The following is a 12,380-nucleotide window of genomic DNA, read 5'->3' on the forward strand; positions in this document are numbered from 1 at the left end:
GGCATCAGTGCCTAAGCCTCATTCTTTGATGGGAATTTAGGCATCCACATATCTTTCTTTTCCTAATTATAAATGTGATTCCTAGACAAATTATCTAGACCTCTTAAATCTAGCATCTGTTCTGATGAACTACTAAGGCACTGTAGGCCACAGATTGCAAATATGTTGCGTAAAAGATTTGATTTAGTCAATACGCCCAGCACCAATAATTTAATCAAGAATCTGCTTGTTCTCCGACAGCAGAAAGAGGTGCAGCTGATTAATTTTCACTACACTTCATAATTTTGAATACATCAATCATGTCTAATGTAAATATTCTTTTCCACATGTAATCTTTGCACACTCATGTCTTCACACACAAATTCATGCAGTCATCCTCTGCCAAATCTATTCAATATTTGGTGTTTCTTGAAGAGAGATGAACAAAGTTGAAGGCAAGACTCCAGTTAGAGAAGTATCATGGTCTGCTAGATCAGCTTCGTAGCAGCGACTCTTAAAAGATCTCATCTCACTTCTGCCGCTGGCCTGCTCCCTTCATTCCACACTTTCAGCAGTGGATCCTCCAGGTTCAAAGCCGGCCAATGTAGATAATTTCCAGTTATTTTTATAGCTGCCTATTGTAGACATGACACTTCAACACCTTGTGCTATATACTGTGTTTTAAACAGCTGGTGTCTCTTTTTAATCCTTAAAAGAAAACTCCACTAACATTTACTGTGTTGGAGCCACAGGCTCTACTTCAACTCAGTATCCACTTCTCCTACTCTAATGAAACTTCCACACCAAGTTCTAAGACCTTCTCCCTACTAACTCCTCAGCATGAAAACCAGTTCAGAAATGTTTCCCCATAGTTGTTTTTTCTTAAGTTTGAGGGACTTCTAGTTTAAAAAAACCAAACAAAAATGTCTGATGCTGCATTGACAGGGAGATGGACTGGATGCCCTAAATGAACTTGTATTACATTAAGGCTTAGTTTTCCTTTCTAGAAACTTCAGTTGATCATATTAGATTCAGTGATTGGCTCTACTAGTCTATCCTTAAACATACATTGCATGAACTGTAAGTAGCGGGATTCCTCTTTACTGACTCTTGCAGAGAGAAGCCCTGTTCCCTGTTTTGGAGTTGATTACTTGAAAAATATTATCCATGTTCGCATAAGTACCTCAGCTACTTCATACCTGTTTTTGCTTTTTAGAAGTTGGCAATATCCTCCAGTCCTGTAGACTTACAGCTCTTAACTTCGTCCTTTGGTATTTCTGTCTTTGTATAAAACTACACTAATCTCCCATCAGAATTCCTTTCAAAACTATTATTTATAGTGTCTAGAGGTCTGCTAGACATTATATAGACATTAGATATCTACACCTCTAACCTGATATAACGTGACCCAATATAACACGAATTCGGATATAACATGGTAAAGCAGTGCTCCGGGGGGGGGTGGAGCTGTGCACTTCGGTGGAGCAAAGCAAGTGCGATATAACGCGGTTTCACCTATAACGCGGTATGATTTTTTTGGCTCCTGAGGACGGCGTTATATCGGGGTAGAGGTGTATATAGATCTTGGATAAAGCCTCCAGCACACAATGCTTCTGCTGCATCACTTCTGGTTGAGTGTTGTGCAGAAGAATATTACTGCTAGTCATGGACAATGAGCAAGAGACAGGGGCAGCTTCCTCAGCAGATCTTGGCTTAATTCTTTCATCACACCACTACCACCCTTCCATGGCAATCTTGTGCTTATATTAGAGTTGTCATACTGAATTAGACATGTAGTCCATTAACTCCAGTATCTTGTCTGACAGTGGCCAGTGCCAGAAACCCCATACATAACATTATGGAATAACCTGTTGAGAGGGGAAGTTTCTTCCCAATCAATCAGCTAGAGATTGGTTTATGAGCTGAAGCATGAGGGTCTTATACTCTTTCTAAAATGTATTTTATCCTACCTAGAGTAAGCAGTTCTTTTCATTAGCTGTATAGTCCTTCAAAATCTGCCTGTGTTCTTGGGAGTATCTTGTGCCAATGAGTTCCACAGAACTTGTTGTTCAATTTCACTACATGGCATCTTGTTCTTATATGATGCGGATAAACAAGCTTATATTTTACCTTCTGTATATCTTTAGTTATTGCATAGACTTCTATAATGTCCCCTTTCCAGACAGTCCACGTCACTTCCGTCTACACATAAATAATTCATCCTTATCCCTGTAATCAGTTCCATTGCTCTTCTTGGAACACATTCTGCACTGTCATTCTTGAGCTAGTGTGCCCAGAGCTGAACATGGTGTTCCAGATGAGGGTGTACCATTGTCTTATATGATATGTTCAGGAGGTATAAGGAGTTTGATAGAATATTACCAAGGCTGTCAATTAATTGCTGTTAACATGTGATTAACTCAAAGTAAATTAAAGCATTTTTTTGATGCATGCTAATTGCATAACTCTGAGATGGGGCTTGGTGGCTGGGAGACACGGCCAGTCTTAAGGATGGATGTGGGGGGGCACTGACCAAAGTGCCATGCACAGGGGGGCAGTGCTGCATGTATCTGGTGCCCCGGTGAGCCAGGACTGGCCAGAGGGCTGTAGCAAGATGCAGCCCAGGTGCGACAGCACAGAGTCTGCCTTGAGCTGCAGGTTGAGTGCCAGGCACCACGAGCTGCAGCAGCAGCCCAGAAATAAGGAACACTCAAAAATATTTAAATAAATGGTATTCTATTATTAACAGTGCGATTAAAACTCTGATAATGACTTTTTTTAAATTTTGCAGTTAATCATGCTTTCTAATCGTTTGACAGCCCTAAAAATTTCTAATATTTTGTTTGTTTTCTTTGCTACTGATCGCAGTTAGTTTAGAACTTGGTGATGTATACATGTATTCAAATCATTCCTCCCATTGTGCATTTGTCAACATAAATAGTGGTTGGTGGGGGCAGTTGAATGACATATCAAAGGAAAGTCAAGCCCACGTTTCTCAGACAGGAATTACCCTAGTACCTCCAGTCATGTATCCAGCAATTAATTACAGCAGCACTACAATATTTAGTGCTTCTCTTTAGGTGGGAAGGGATATTACACAGTGACACTATAGGTGCTGTTTAGGAAAACTGCATGTAAATAACCAGATGTGCTAGGATAGGAAGGCTATTGCATAACACCATGGGAGCCTTAATGGCTATAAATGATGAAGGGCCTGAGTTTTACATACTAACTAAAACATGGCATCTCTGGTAATGCAGTGCTCCTTCCTACTCTCCTAGGGTAGTCAGGTCAGAGAGGAGGAGTGTTGCCACTTAAATCCGCAGCACTATTACAGTAACTGGTGTATTCCTAGAGTGCTCTCACGAGTACAAGCTGCCATGATCCTTCCCAGCTTGTGAAAGCTGCAAACATAGGCTAGAGTAGTTCACTAAACTTCCCTGTCAAATTCAGAAGTCAAATTCACCTAGGAGTTCGTTGAGTGTACGTTCCCATACTTAATCTTGGCTTGGTGTAGTTGTATGCGCAAAGCAAGTTTCCATATGTATCGTGATGGAAGGAAGGGGTTTCAGCAGCCTCTTTACTGCCTTGGAAATGGAACAGGTCTGCCTGGACCCTATAAACTATCAATGGACTAGAGTACTTAAGTCCCAAGCACCATGTTTGCACTAAGGTGAGATAAGGAAGGGAAGATAGCCTGCACAGAAGCTATCATGGTGAGAATAAGGAAAAGAGGCAACAATCTATATTGCTTTCAACATAAACACCAATGGAGGCACCATGGAGAGTGTCATCTCTAGAAGCAGGCTGCAGATTATCTGACATACTCCAGCATTTTGCTATTAGAAGGGAAAATATCGCTCCCCCTCCATGTCCACAGCAGCAGGTCAGGCCAAACCTTCCATCCTCCTTAGCTATCTTCAGCCACCTTCATTGTCTCTCACTATCTCCAACTGCCTCTGTATTCAGACAGTAGTTCATACTGGCAGATGCACTACCCAGATGTGAGGTTGAGTTATTCTGTATTACACACACTACCTCCTCTTGCTGCAAATGCACGAGTTAGCAGCAGTGCATACCAGACCAGCAGAATCCTGCATCTGGCATGAACGAGTCTAGTCACCTTCATAGTGACTTGTTGGATGGAGAGAGGGAGGAAAGAATTCAAACACCAAAGGTTGCAGGCAGGAAACTGAGTTTTATTTAAATACTACTTATGAATTACTTGTCCATCTGCGAGCAAAGGATGCTGTACTCCTCTGGACTTACAGCATAGTGTGATAGAGCATTTAGAAATTCCTCCAGCGGGCAGAGACCTGCTCTGCATCCTCTCACCAATTGTTCCTGTAGGGGGACAATCAAGTTCACACACATTTAATAAATAACAAATTCTTATGTTGCCAAAACCCCTTTTGTATGATGTCAAACAGGTGAAGTTGAGGCAGAGGTTAAAGAACTTTGCCAAAAGGTCCAACTGAATCAGTGGCCAGGCCAGAAAGATAATTAGGCTCCTGCCTACCCATCTTGTGGCTGAGTATTTTATCGTGTTCCCTCTGACAGTGCAATCAAAATCTGTCTCATTCCACAATTTAGTGTGCTGGAAATCTGCTGCAAGACCTCTATCTAGCCAACTGCATAGCAGAGCCACCATTGAGTCCTTACCTCTCCATGGTAAGACAGATGTACAAACCATTCTTTGGATTGCTGATGCTGATACAGTTCCACTGTCACATCTGCGGCATAGGGTGGCCACTTGTGATCAAAGATCCCCAGTGCCATCAACAGAGGGATGAGGGTAACGTCATGAGCAGCATAGAGAATGAGCTTTCTGGGGGAGGGAAAGAGATTTTGCATTTATTTCTCTGGATATCTAGCTACCACCCGCATGCCTTTGCTAATGATGGATTAGCTTTTAAAACTCAGATAATAGTTACATACACAGCTGTTCCTTTACTCATACACACTCGATGTCTATGTGAATTGGCTCTTTACATGTGCAGCTAGTCACTGCTGGTAGCTAGAGACAATTATATTGTCCTGTACCTGGCCTCTGTAGCAGGAGATGATGGATCCATTGCTTTCATTATATTCTCATGTACTGCATAGAGAAGAGGACCAACACACATCTGGAGAACCTCTCTAGAACAGATGGAATTGGAAATTAGCCTGAACAAAAAACTGGTCCACACAAAGAAAAAGTTGGAGAACGCTTGATCTGTCCCTTATTTCACTTCCCTGTTTTGTTTGCTCTGATATACGGATACACACAACCTAGGGGTTGTGACCCGTACTGGTGTCATGACTATACCCTCCACTTCTGTATGACTTGAAGGAAAGGGAGAATCCCTGAAACATTTTTGTTTCAATGCAGGGCCAACATGTTGAGAACCACAGCCCTAATAAAAAGGAAAGCGTCCCCATCACCAGAGAAGAGCTGCTGGGCATTGCAGCTGGGGGCTGTTTTTTGTTTTGTTTTGTTTTTAAAAGGAAAAAATATCGTTTCCTTTGGCAATAAGTTAGCCTCCTATCAGCTTTTACGAACAATTGTGAAACAGTTGCTCAGCTGTGCATATCAGCTGATTTGTTCTGCAAGTCATGTGCTGCAGACCTAGAAGGTGCTCTTCCCACTAGTATCAACCACTCTCTTTGCAGCCCTGCTGTGCGTGACAGGTGATGCACCACTGGGATAATTCTCTGCCTGGTGGAAATCAGATTCCACGAGTCTGGAATGACATCCTGCAAAAGGGATTCTTTGCTCATCCAGCCCCAGTCTCCCCGCTTCCCCCTTCAACCTAGTGAAGTGCAGAACTGTCCTTCAGGCCGGGGGCTGGAGATATGAGACATCACCTTGAATTATGTTCCAGGATGTAAATCATTGAGTCGATGGATCGACGCTCAATCGTTTTCAGGAAGTTCTTCAGCACGGGGCAGCTGGGCAAGTCATGTACCTGAAAGAACATGTGGAGCATAAGAGCCAGCATGCAGCCACCCAAAAGCAGGTACCAATGACACATACACACTCACACCTACATACAGGTGTTCATGGGCTAAGTTTCACAATATGCACACTCCACAGGTCTGCACTTACTATAGGAAACTAACTTGTGATGGGTGTTGCAGGTTTTTTTTGGGGGGGGGGACATTTAATATAAGGAGCTGGCCCTTATACCAACTGCAAGGTTTATATATATATTTCCTCTTAAGCTTTCATGCACATAAAGAGCACTAAACGTGCTCTTAACACCTATGATGGAGATACAGCGCTATTCTCCTGACAGCCAGACCAGCTGAATCCTATTAGTTCCAATGTAGAATAGGGATATAAAAAGGATTTTGAACCTCTCTCTTTGAGACAGGGAAATTTGAGCAAAGACAGAATCCTGCAAGAAAAAGCCCTGGAACCAGCCAAACTCAAGAGGAAGGACAGGTCAAAGTTTGTGTCAGTTAACAATAAAGGCAAACCTCAGGAAGGCAGTAAATTTGGATCATGTGTACTGTGGTAGGAGCCAGGTGGAAATGCCGCCTGCCTGTAGGCCCAGTTCTTGGCATGCTGATTAGAGCTAGATAAATAATAGTAGGAAAAAACTTTGCAAATATATAGCTCAATATTTGAATTATTTACTGAGATTTGTAAGCTGAGTGAAGGAAGAAAAATGTTTCTTGAATAACTTATGTCGGGGTGGACGAGAACTTGCCATTTAAATAAATGTTTATTATATAAACCGCATGCCGCCAACTCTTGTTGGTTAGAGAAGAGGGTGCTCTGAACCTTGCTTCATATTAAGACAATCTTCCTCAGGCTGCTACTTTCGAAGAGTCGCATCCAGCCAACTGGGCTGCACGGGCAGATGCCTGTGGAATGCCACTGACTTTAGGGGGCTCTGCACATGCGCAGGGGTCTACCTCTGTGGATCAGCTTGCAGGATAGGGGCCTGACATTGCTGCAATTATGTCCAACCTCACCAGCTCAGCAAAGATGTTGTCGAGTAGAAGAAAAAAATCCACAGACTTCTCACTGTCGATCCTCATCTCCTCTCGAATCATTTTCAGATCATCAGAGATGCCCGGCTGCAACAAGACACTTTCCATTTTACCCCTGTCAAGAAAGAGGAGGCTTTTTAGATCCTCAGGCACACTGGCAAGAGCAACAAGATAGCCGCAAGAGAACCTCCCTGCTCGTTGGGTAGGGCTGTCTTCCAGGAGTGCGAGGGAAGAGAATGGAAACCGCTCAGTGCTGGATGGTGTCCCAGCATTTGGAATGCTGACACTAGAAGTGACAGATTCTCTGTCTGAGCTGATGCCAAGATTTTAGATTTGTCATTAGGACTCTAACCTGGGGAGGAGATGATTACATAGCAATTAATAGTCGGTGTCACTGGAACTCAGCCCACCTGTACCGCCAGGGAGCACTACTTTGCCAAGCTTGCCTCAAAAAGAATGAGCAGTGAAAAAACCCTGGACTGATGCCTACATTTGTTGTATTTATTATAGGGGCAATGCAGAGTGATGCCATTAGTTAACTTGGCCTTTAGCCCCTCTTTTCAATTCTTTTTAAACTTTGCCAAACTTCACCCAATTGGGCTGTAAATGTCCATGCTGGATCTTTGCCTCAGTCTGAATGGGGATGGGGGGGGGGGAGGGAAGGGTGTTTCAGCAAAAACTCTTCAGCCTTTTCCCAGAATTAAATTGGGGGGAAAACAGCTTTATCAGTGTTGAAAGAAACAGTCAGACTTTTTTCTTGTTAGCAGTTCTAACCCCTCACAAACCCATCCCTATTTGGCAATCCTCCCAAAAATTTTACACATATGCAATTGTTCAGTGCTTGCTCCTTAGTGGTGTGAATGTCCTAGCTGCAGTGTGCATGTTCTCAGTCCTCACTGAGATGCCTGCAGCAGTCAGCCAGCTTGCCTGTCCACTGCTTACCCCATCAAAATACACCCTACATTGCAAAGCCAAGCATTCAGTTTTCATACACCAAAGTTAAGGTTGCCTCTTTGTGTGAGAGAATTCTGAGAGTCTCTACTGGGATGTGGACAAAAGTGTGTCATGTAATCCAAGACAAGCGCAGTACATATGTGCAAAGGGGACAGCGTTAGATAGCACTGGCAACCTTAAATCTGGCATTTATTAACTTGAGTGCCTGATTTTGCAACCTTAATGTTCTTTTCATGTAGATTTTTATAAGAAATATTTTAAATTCTCAGATAAAAACTTTGTTACAGGTGCTCAGCCTTAACTCCAATCAGTTAAGGGTATAAATATTACACAGATGTTGTAATGATCCCAAAACAAAACACTACACACCCTGGACATTCAGAGTTAAGGTTACATTTAAAATAAATCCAAACACATTAAAGAATGGAACTGCAGAGTTAAGGCTCCCAAGCAACCTTAACTCTGCCGTGTAGTGATGCTTGTGCTATAACCATACAAGTATGATTTGTGCAGAAGTGTTTGTAGTGATTAGATTAAACTGATCTTTCAAGATCTATTAAATATTTTTTTCCCACATAGGGGAAATACTTTATGCAACTGCACAGAGACCAGGAGTACAGCCATTGCAATAGGAAGAATTCAGTGAATGAGGAAAACATGGTGCTTTCAGTTATTAGCAGTGATGTGCCATGATGGGGACCTCAGAAGAAGAGATGTGACTGGGGATTACCTGCTCAAATGCTTCAGGCGCTGGCAGTTCTGGTAATTGGGGTAGAGGATTTCAGTGCTTGCTTCATCAGTGACAATAGTAATGGGTCCTGTGGAATGGACAAGAGGAGGCTTCTGTTATCCCTAGCACAGCTGGGGTTGCCTTATACTAGATCTGCTTTCACCAATACAGGAATACAGAACTGGGCCTTTGGGCAAGACCGTCTCCCCTTAAAGTCAATTTCCTTGTACGAGGTCTCACTTTTGTTTTCATGTCCTTCCAAGGCTCTGCCAATTCTCTTTTTGTTAATCAATATTTACATTGTGGTACCATCTAGAGACCATTCAGATTGGAGCCTCATTGTGCACGGCTGTGGGCATACATTTCATAAATGGCAATCTCTGCCCTAAAGAGTTTATTGCTGTAGGAATCTTAACTGAGCCTGGGGGGGGCGGGGGGGGGGCGCATTTCCCACTGCTGAGTTTTGTGTGCCACAAAATATATCCCTCCCTGTAACCCATCAAGAGTGTAATGATCTGGTAGGTCACTTTGCTGCTGCCAGGACATTCAAGCCCAGGGACCAAGAGCAAATGAGATGCTCTCAAGACAGTCATATTTCTAGGGCCTGCTCCCTGTGACATTAGTCTCACATTGGTGAGCTTCAGGGTGCAGGTGAAGGTGTTTCTGGATGGTCAAACTTTTAACAGGGCTCAGGACTCTTATGGGCAGCATGCTCCAGGTTCTCTCAAGACATTTCAGACCTGACTATGTATTGTGGCCTACTCTTCATTTCTCATTGCCTGTTTCTGACACTGGTAAATGCTGCCCTACTCAGTCAAGCTGAGCTTGCAGGGGCAAGGGATCAAGGATGGGCATCAACATGAAGCCAAGGAAGAGACAGAGCAAAAGGCAAACTTACAACTCATGCACTAGGCAGGAGATCCTAGATGGGAGGGTGGGGGAGGAAAAGCAACAGAAGGGTGGTGGGGAGACAGCAATCTGGGGACCAGAGCAGTTGGGATGTGAGAGAGGAGAGTGTACCTAAGGTAGATTGGGGCGGAAGCACAGTCAGAAACGACCCCCCCCACCCATACCTTCTTTATGCTGTTGGAACAGCCCAGCCAGCAGACACCGTGTGGACTCCAGATTGCGAACAATATTAGTGGAACGGACGCTGAAAGAGAGAAGGCAGCTTGTGAAACAGAGTGACATGGTCTTCCTCCTGTAAACAAGACCACATCCAAGAACAATCTGTTGGACATGGGACCTTGATCTCCCCACAAATCAGCAGCTCCAGATACCCACTGTCAATATTAGCATCACTGAAATGGCAACTCGGACATCGAAGGCACTAGTGTCTCAAATTTTTGTACTGGTGACCCCTTTCACACAGCAAGCCTCTGAGTGCACATACACACACACCCTAAATTAAAAACATTTTTTTAAATATTTACCACTATTATAAATACTGGATGTGAAGCAGGGTTTGGGGGTAGAGGCTGACAGCTCGTGACCCCCCCGCCCCCCCATTTGAGAACCCATGCACTAGTGACTCCTAGTACCAAGTTGTACTGGCTATGTGGGAGGAGTCAGAGGCCTGCAGTGAGAGACACTGGGGGAGGAGCATGTCAGTCAGGGAGCCTTCATCCAAGAAGTAAGAGTGAGGGCTGCAGGGGGATGCATGCAGGAATTTTCAGAAACTCACAAGACCTCGGAAGGTTTGAACACCGGAGATAGAAAGTTGATCTTCTCCACATAGCTTCTCCTCAGCCTTTCCCCCAGTTCAAACATCTGCTGCATCCCCACTGCTGTCAGCTGCCCAGCAACGACACCACCCTGGGGAGACAAACAGCAGTCACATTCAGTGCATGGAAAGATACGAGTCTCGCAAGGGGAACCTGATCAAGGGGAAAGAGTCTCTCACCTTCAGTGTGGTCTTTTTGTATTGATCTTCATAAGGGGAGTGAGGTTTTGGCCCACCAGAGAGGTCAGTTACTGTGTAATCAAACTGGGTTTGAGCAGGGACTTCTAACAGAGTTGGATGCCACTCCACCTGATGCAAAAAACATGAGAGAAATGCTTCATTAGAAAATAATCATCTTCCAATCACATCAGAACTACTCTGGGCTACACCAAGGCATGGGGGAATACACTGTGCTGCCTCTGTGATAATGAGACAGCGTCAAGTAATATATAGTACATGACTCCATCGTCTCCCGTTATATAACACAGCATCTTGGAACATACAGTGCTAGGACATCTGAGACCCTCCATTATTGAGACATGCAACATGGCCTCTCTATTGCTCCTGAGAACCTCCAGCACTGAGACTGCCATACCCCTCTAACAGCTGAAGAAATAACAGGCGATCACACCTGCTACTAACAGCAAACTGAATTTCTCCTTGAGCTAAATTGTAGAGCTAATCCTCTCAGATTCAAGAGCCCTGAAAAGCTGGGTCAGTCACAATGATGCTCAGGTAAGTGGGGCAGTGTAGTGCCTGCTTACTGGAGCAGCCTGCATAGCAAGTGCTCATTGCCCTGAAACAGCTCTCTGTCTCTGAGTACTGGGAGTCGAGCACTTGGTTAAAGCGGCAAGTAGAAACGGTTTTGCCACTTCAGTGGCAGGCTGCTGCTGTACTGGCAACTAATGGATAGGACTCCAGAGGGGGAGCTTGTACTTTTGAATCTGTAGGCTCCCCCAGCCAGATTTCTTACAAACATTACATTCCCTCTATTGTATGCAGCGCAACAGCCAGCAATTCAGTAGGTAAAAGCTGGATCTAGCTAATTTTTGTTCCCAAATCCCAGTGTCTTATCCTGGTTACCCTATTTAAAGGTACACTCTAGTGACAACGCTCCTGAAAAACCAGATGCATGTAGACAAAAATGGCCTAAAAAACCCAAGTCGTTACCCTAGATCTAGCCATTTTTTATTTCAAGCCCTAAATTTGTACCCCCTACAATAGAAAACCGAAGCCAATACCCATTGTACCAGTACAAAGAAGGCATGGACCCCGATATATCTTGGTTCAAAAGGGCAGCAAAAAATTGGATCTAGCTGGTATTTGGCAAACACTGTAATTTAAATCCGAAGAAGTGAGGTTTTTACCCATGAAAGCTTATGCCCAAATAAATCTGTTAGTCTTTAAGGTGCCACCAGACTCCTTGTTGTTTTTGTAGATACAGACTAACACGGCTACCCCCTGATACTGTAATTTAAAGTGGCTTTGTGCACTTAAACAGATATGCATCTTCTACAGTAACAATGTGTAGTTACATATGTTTGGAGAAAATGTGACATTGTAGGGGGGAGGGATAGCTCAGTGGTTTGAGTATTGGCCTGCTAAACCCAGGGTTGTGAGTTCAATCCTTGAGGGGGCCACTTAGGGATCTGGGGCAAAATCAGTACTTAGTCCTGCTAGTGAAGGCAGGGGGCTGGACTCAATGACCTTTCAAGGTCCCTTCCAGTTCTAGAAGATGGGATATCTCCATTTAAAAAAAAAAAAAAAAAGTTGGATCTCTGCACATGATGCTATTTGAGTTAAAGTGTGACAGACATCTTTTTGAGAGTGTCAGATGCCAAACTCTATTTTATATCAGATACTAAGTGTGGCTAAGGGATAGGACATCAGCAGCTTCTCAATACACAAAAGTGAATTTATAGGATTTCCATGTAGTTAAACTAGTTATCATAATTATGTGTACTTATACAGTAACAGAAGATCCAGTTCTGCCCTCAGCTATGCACCCACACT

The 12,380-nt window shown here is 43.7% G+C and overlaps 1 protein-coding gene across 4 annotated transcripts in view; it reads right to left on the reverse strand.

Moving 5' to 3' along the window:
* Positions 1-4,157: 4,157 nt before the first annotated feature.
* The window catches only part of ACP6 (acid phosphatase 6, lysophosphatidic), a 48,565-nt gene continuing 40,342 nt past the window's right edge, over positions 4,158-12,380 (reverse strand). For all 4 annotated transcript variants that reach the window (XM_042854240.2, XM_005310181.5, XM_005310182.4 and 1 more), the window contains 9 exons: positions 10,548-10,676; positions 10,329-10,459; positions 9,718-9,797; positions 8,645-8,732; positions 6,943-7,075; positions 5,827-5,927; positions 5,023-5,118; positions 4,642-4,807; positions 4,158-4,323 (listed from right to left, as the gene is read on the reverse strand). In XM_042854240.2, the coding sequence (XP_042710174.2) occupies positions 4,201-4,323; positions 4,642-4,807; positions 5,023-5,118; positions 5,827-5,927; positions 6,943-7,075; positions 8,645-8,732; positions 9,718-9,797; positions 10,329-10,459; positions 10,548-10,676 (1,047 nt within the window). In that variant the 3' untranslated portion in view covers positions 4,158-4,200. The remainder of the gene's footprint in view (positions 4,324-4,641; positions 4,808-5,022; positions 5,119-5,826; positions 5,928-6,942; positions 7,076-8,644; positions 8,733-9,717; positions 9,798-10,328; positions 10,460-10,547; positions 10,677-12,380) is intronic.

This window comes from Chrysemys picta, chromosome 1, assembly GCF_011386835.1.
Source record: "Chrysemys picta bellii isolate R12L10 chromosome 1, ASM1138683v2, whole genome shotgun sequence".
Classification (NCBI taxonomy): domain Eukaryota; kingdom Metazoa; phylum Chordata; order Testudines; family Emydidae; genus Chrysemys; species Chrysemys picta.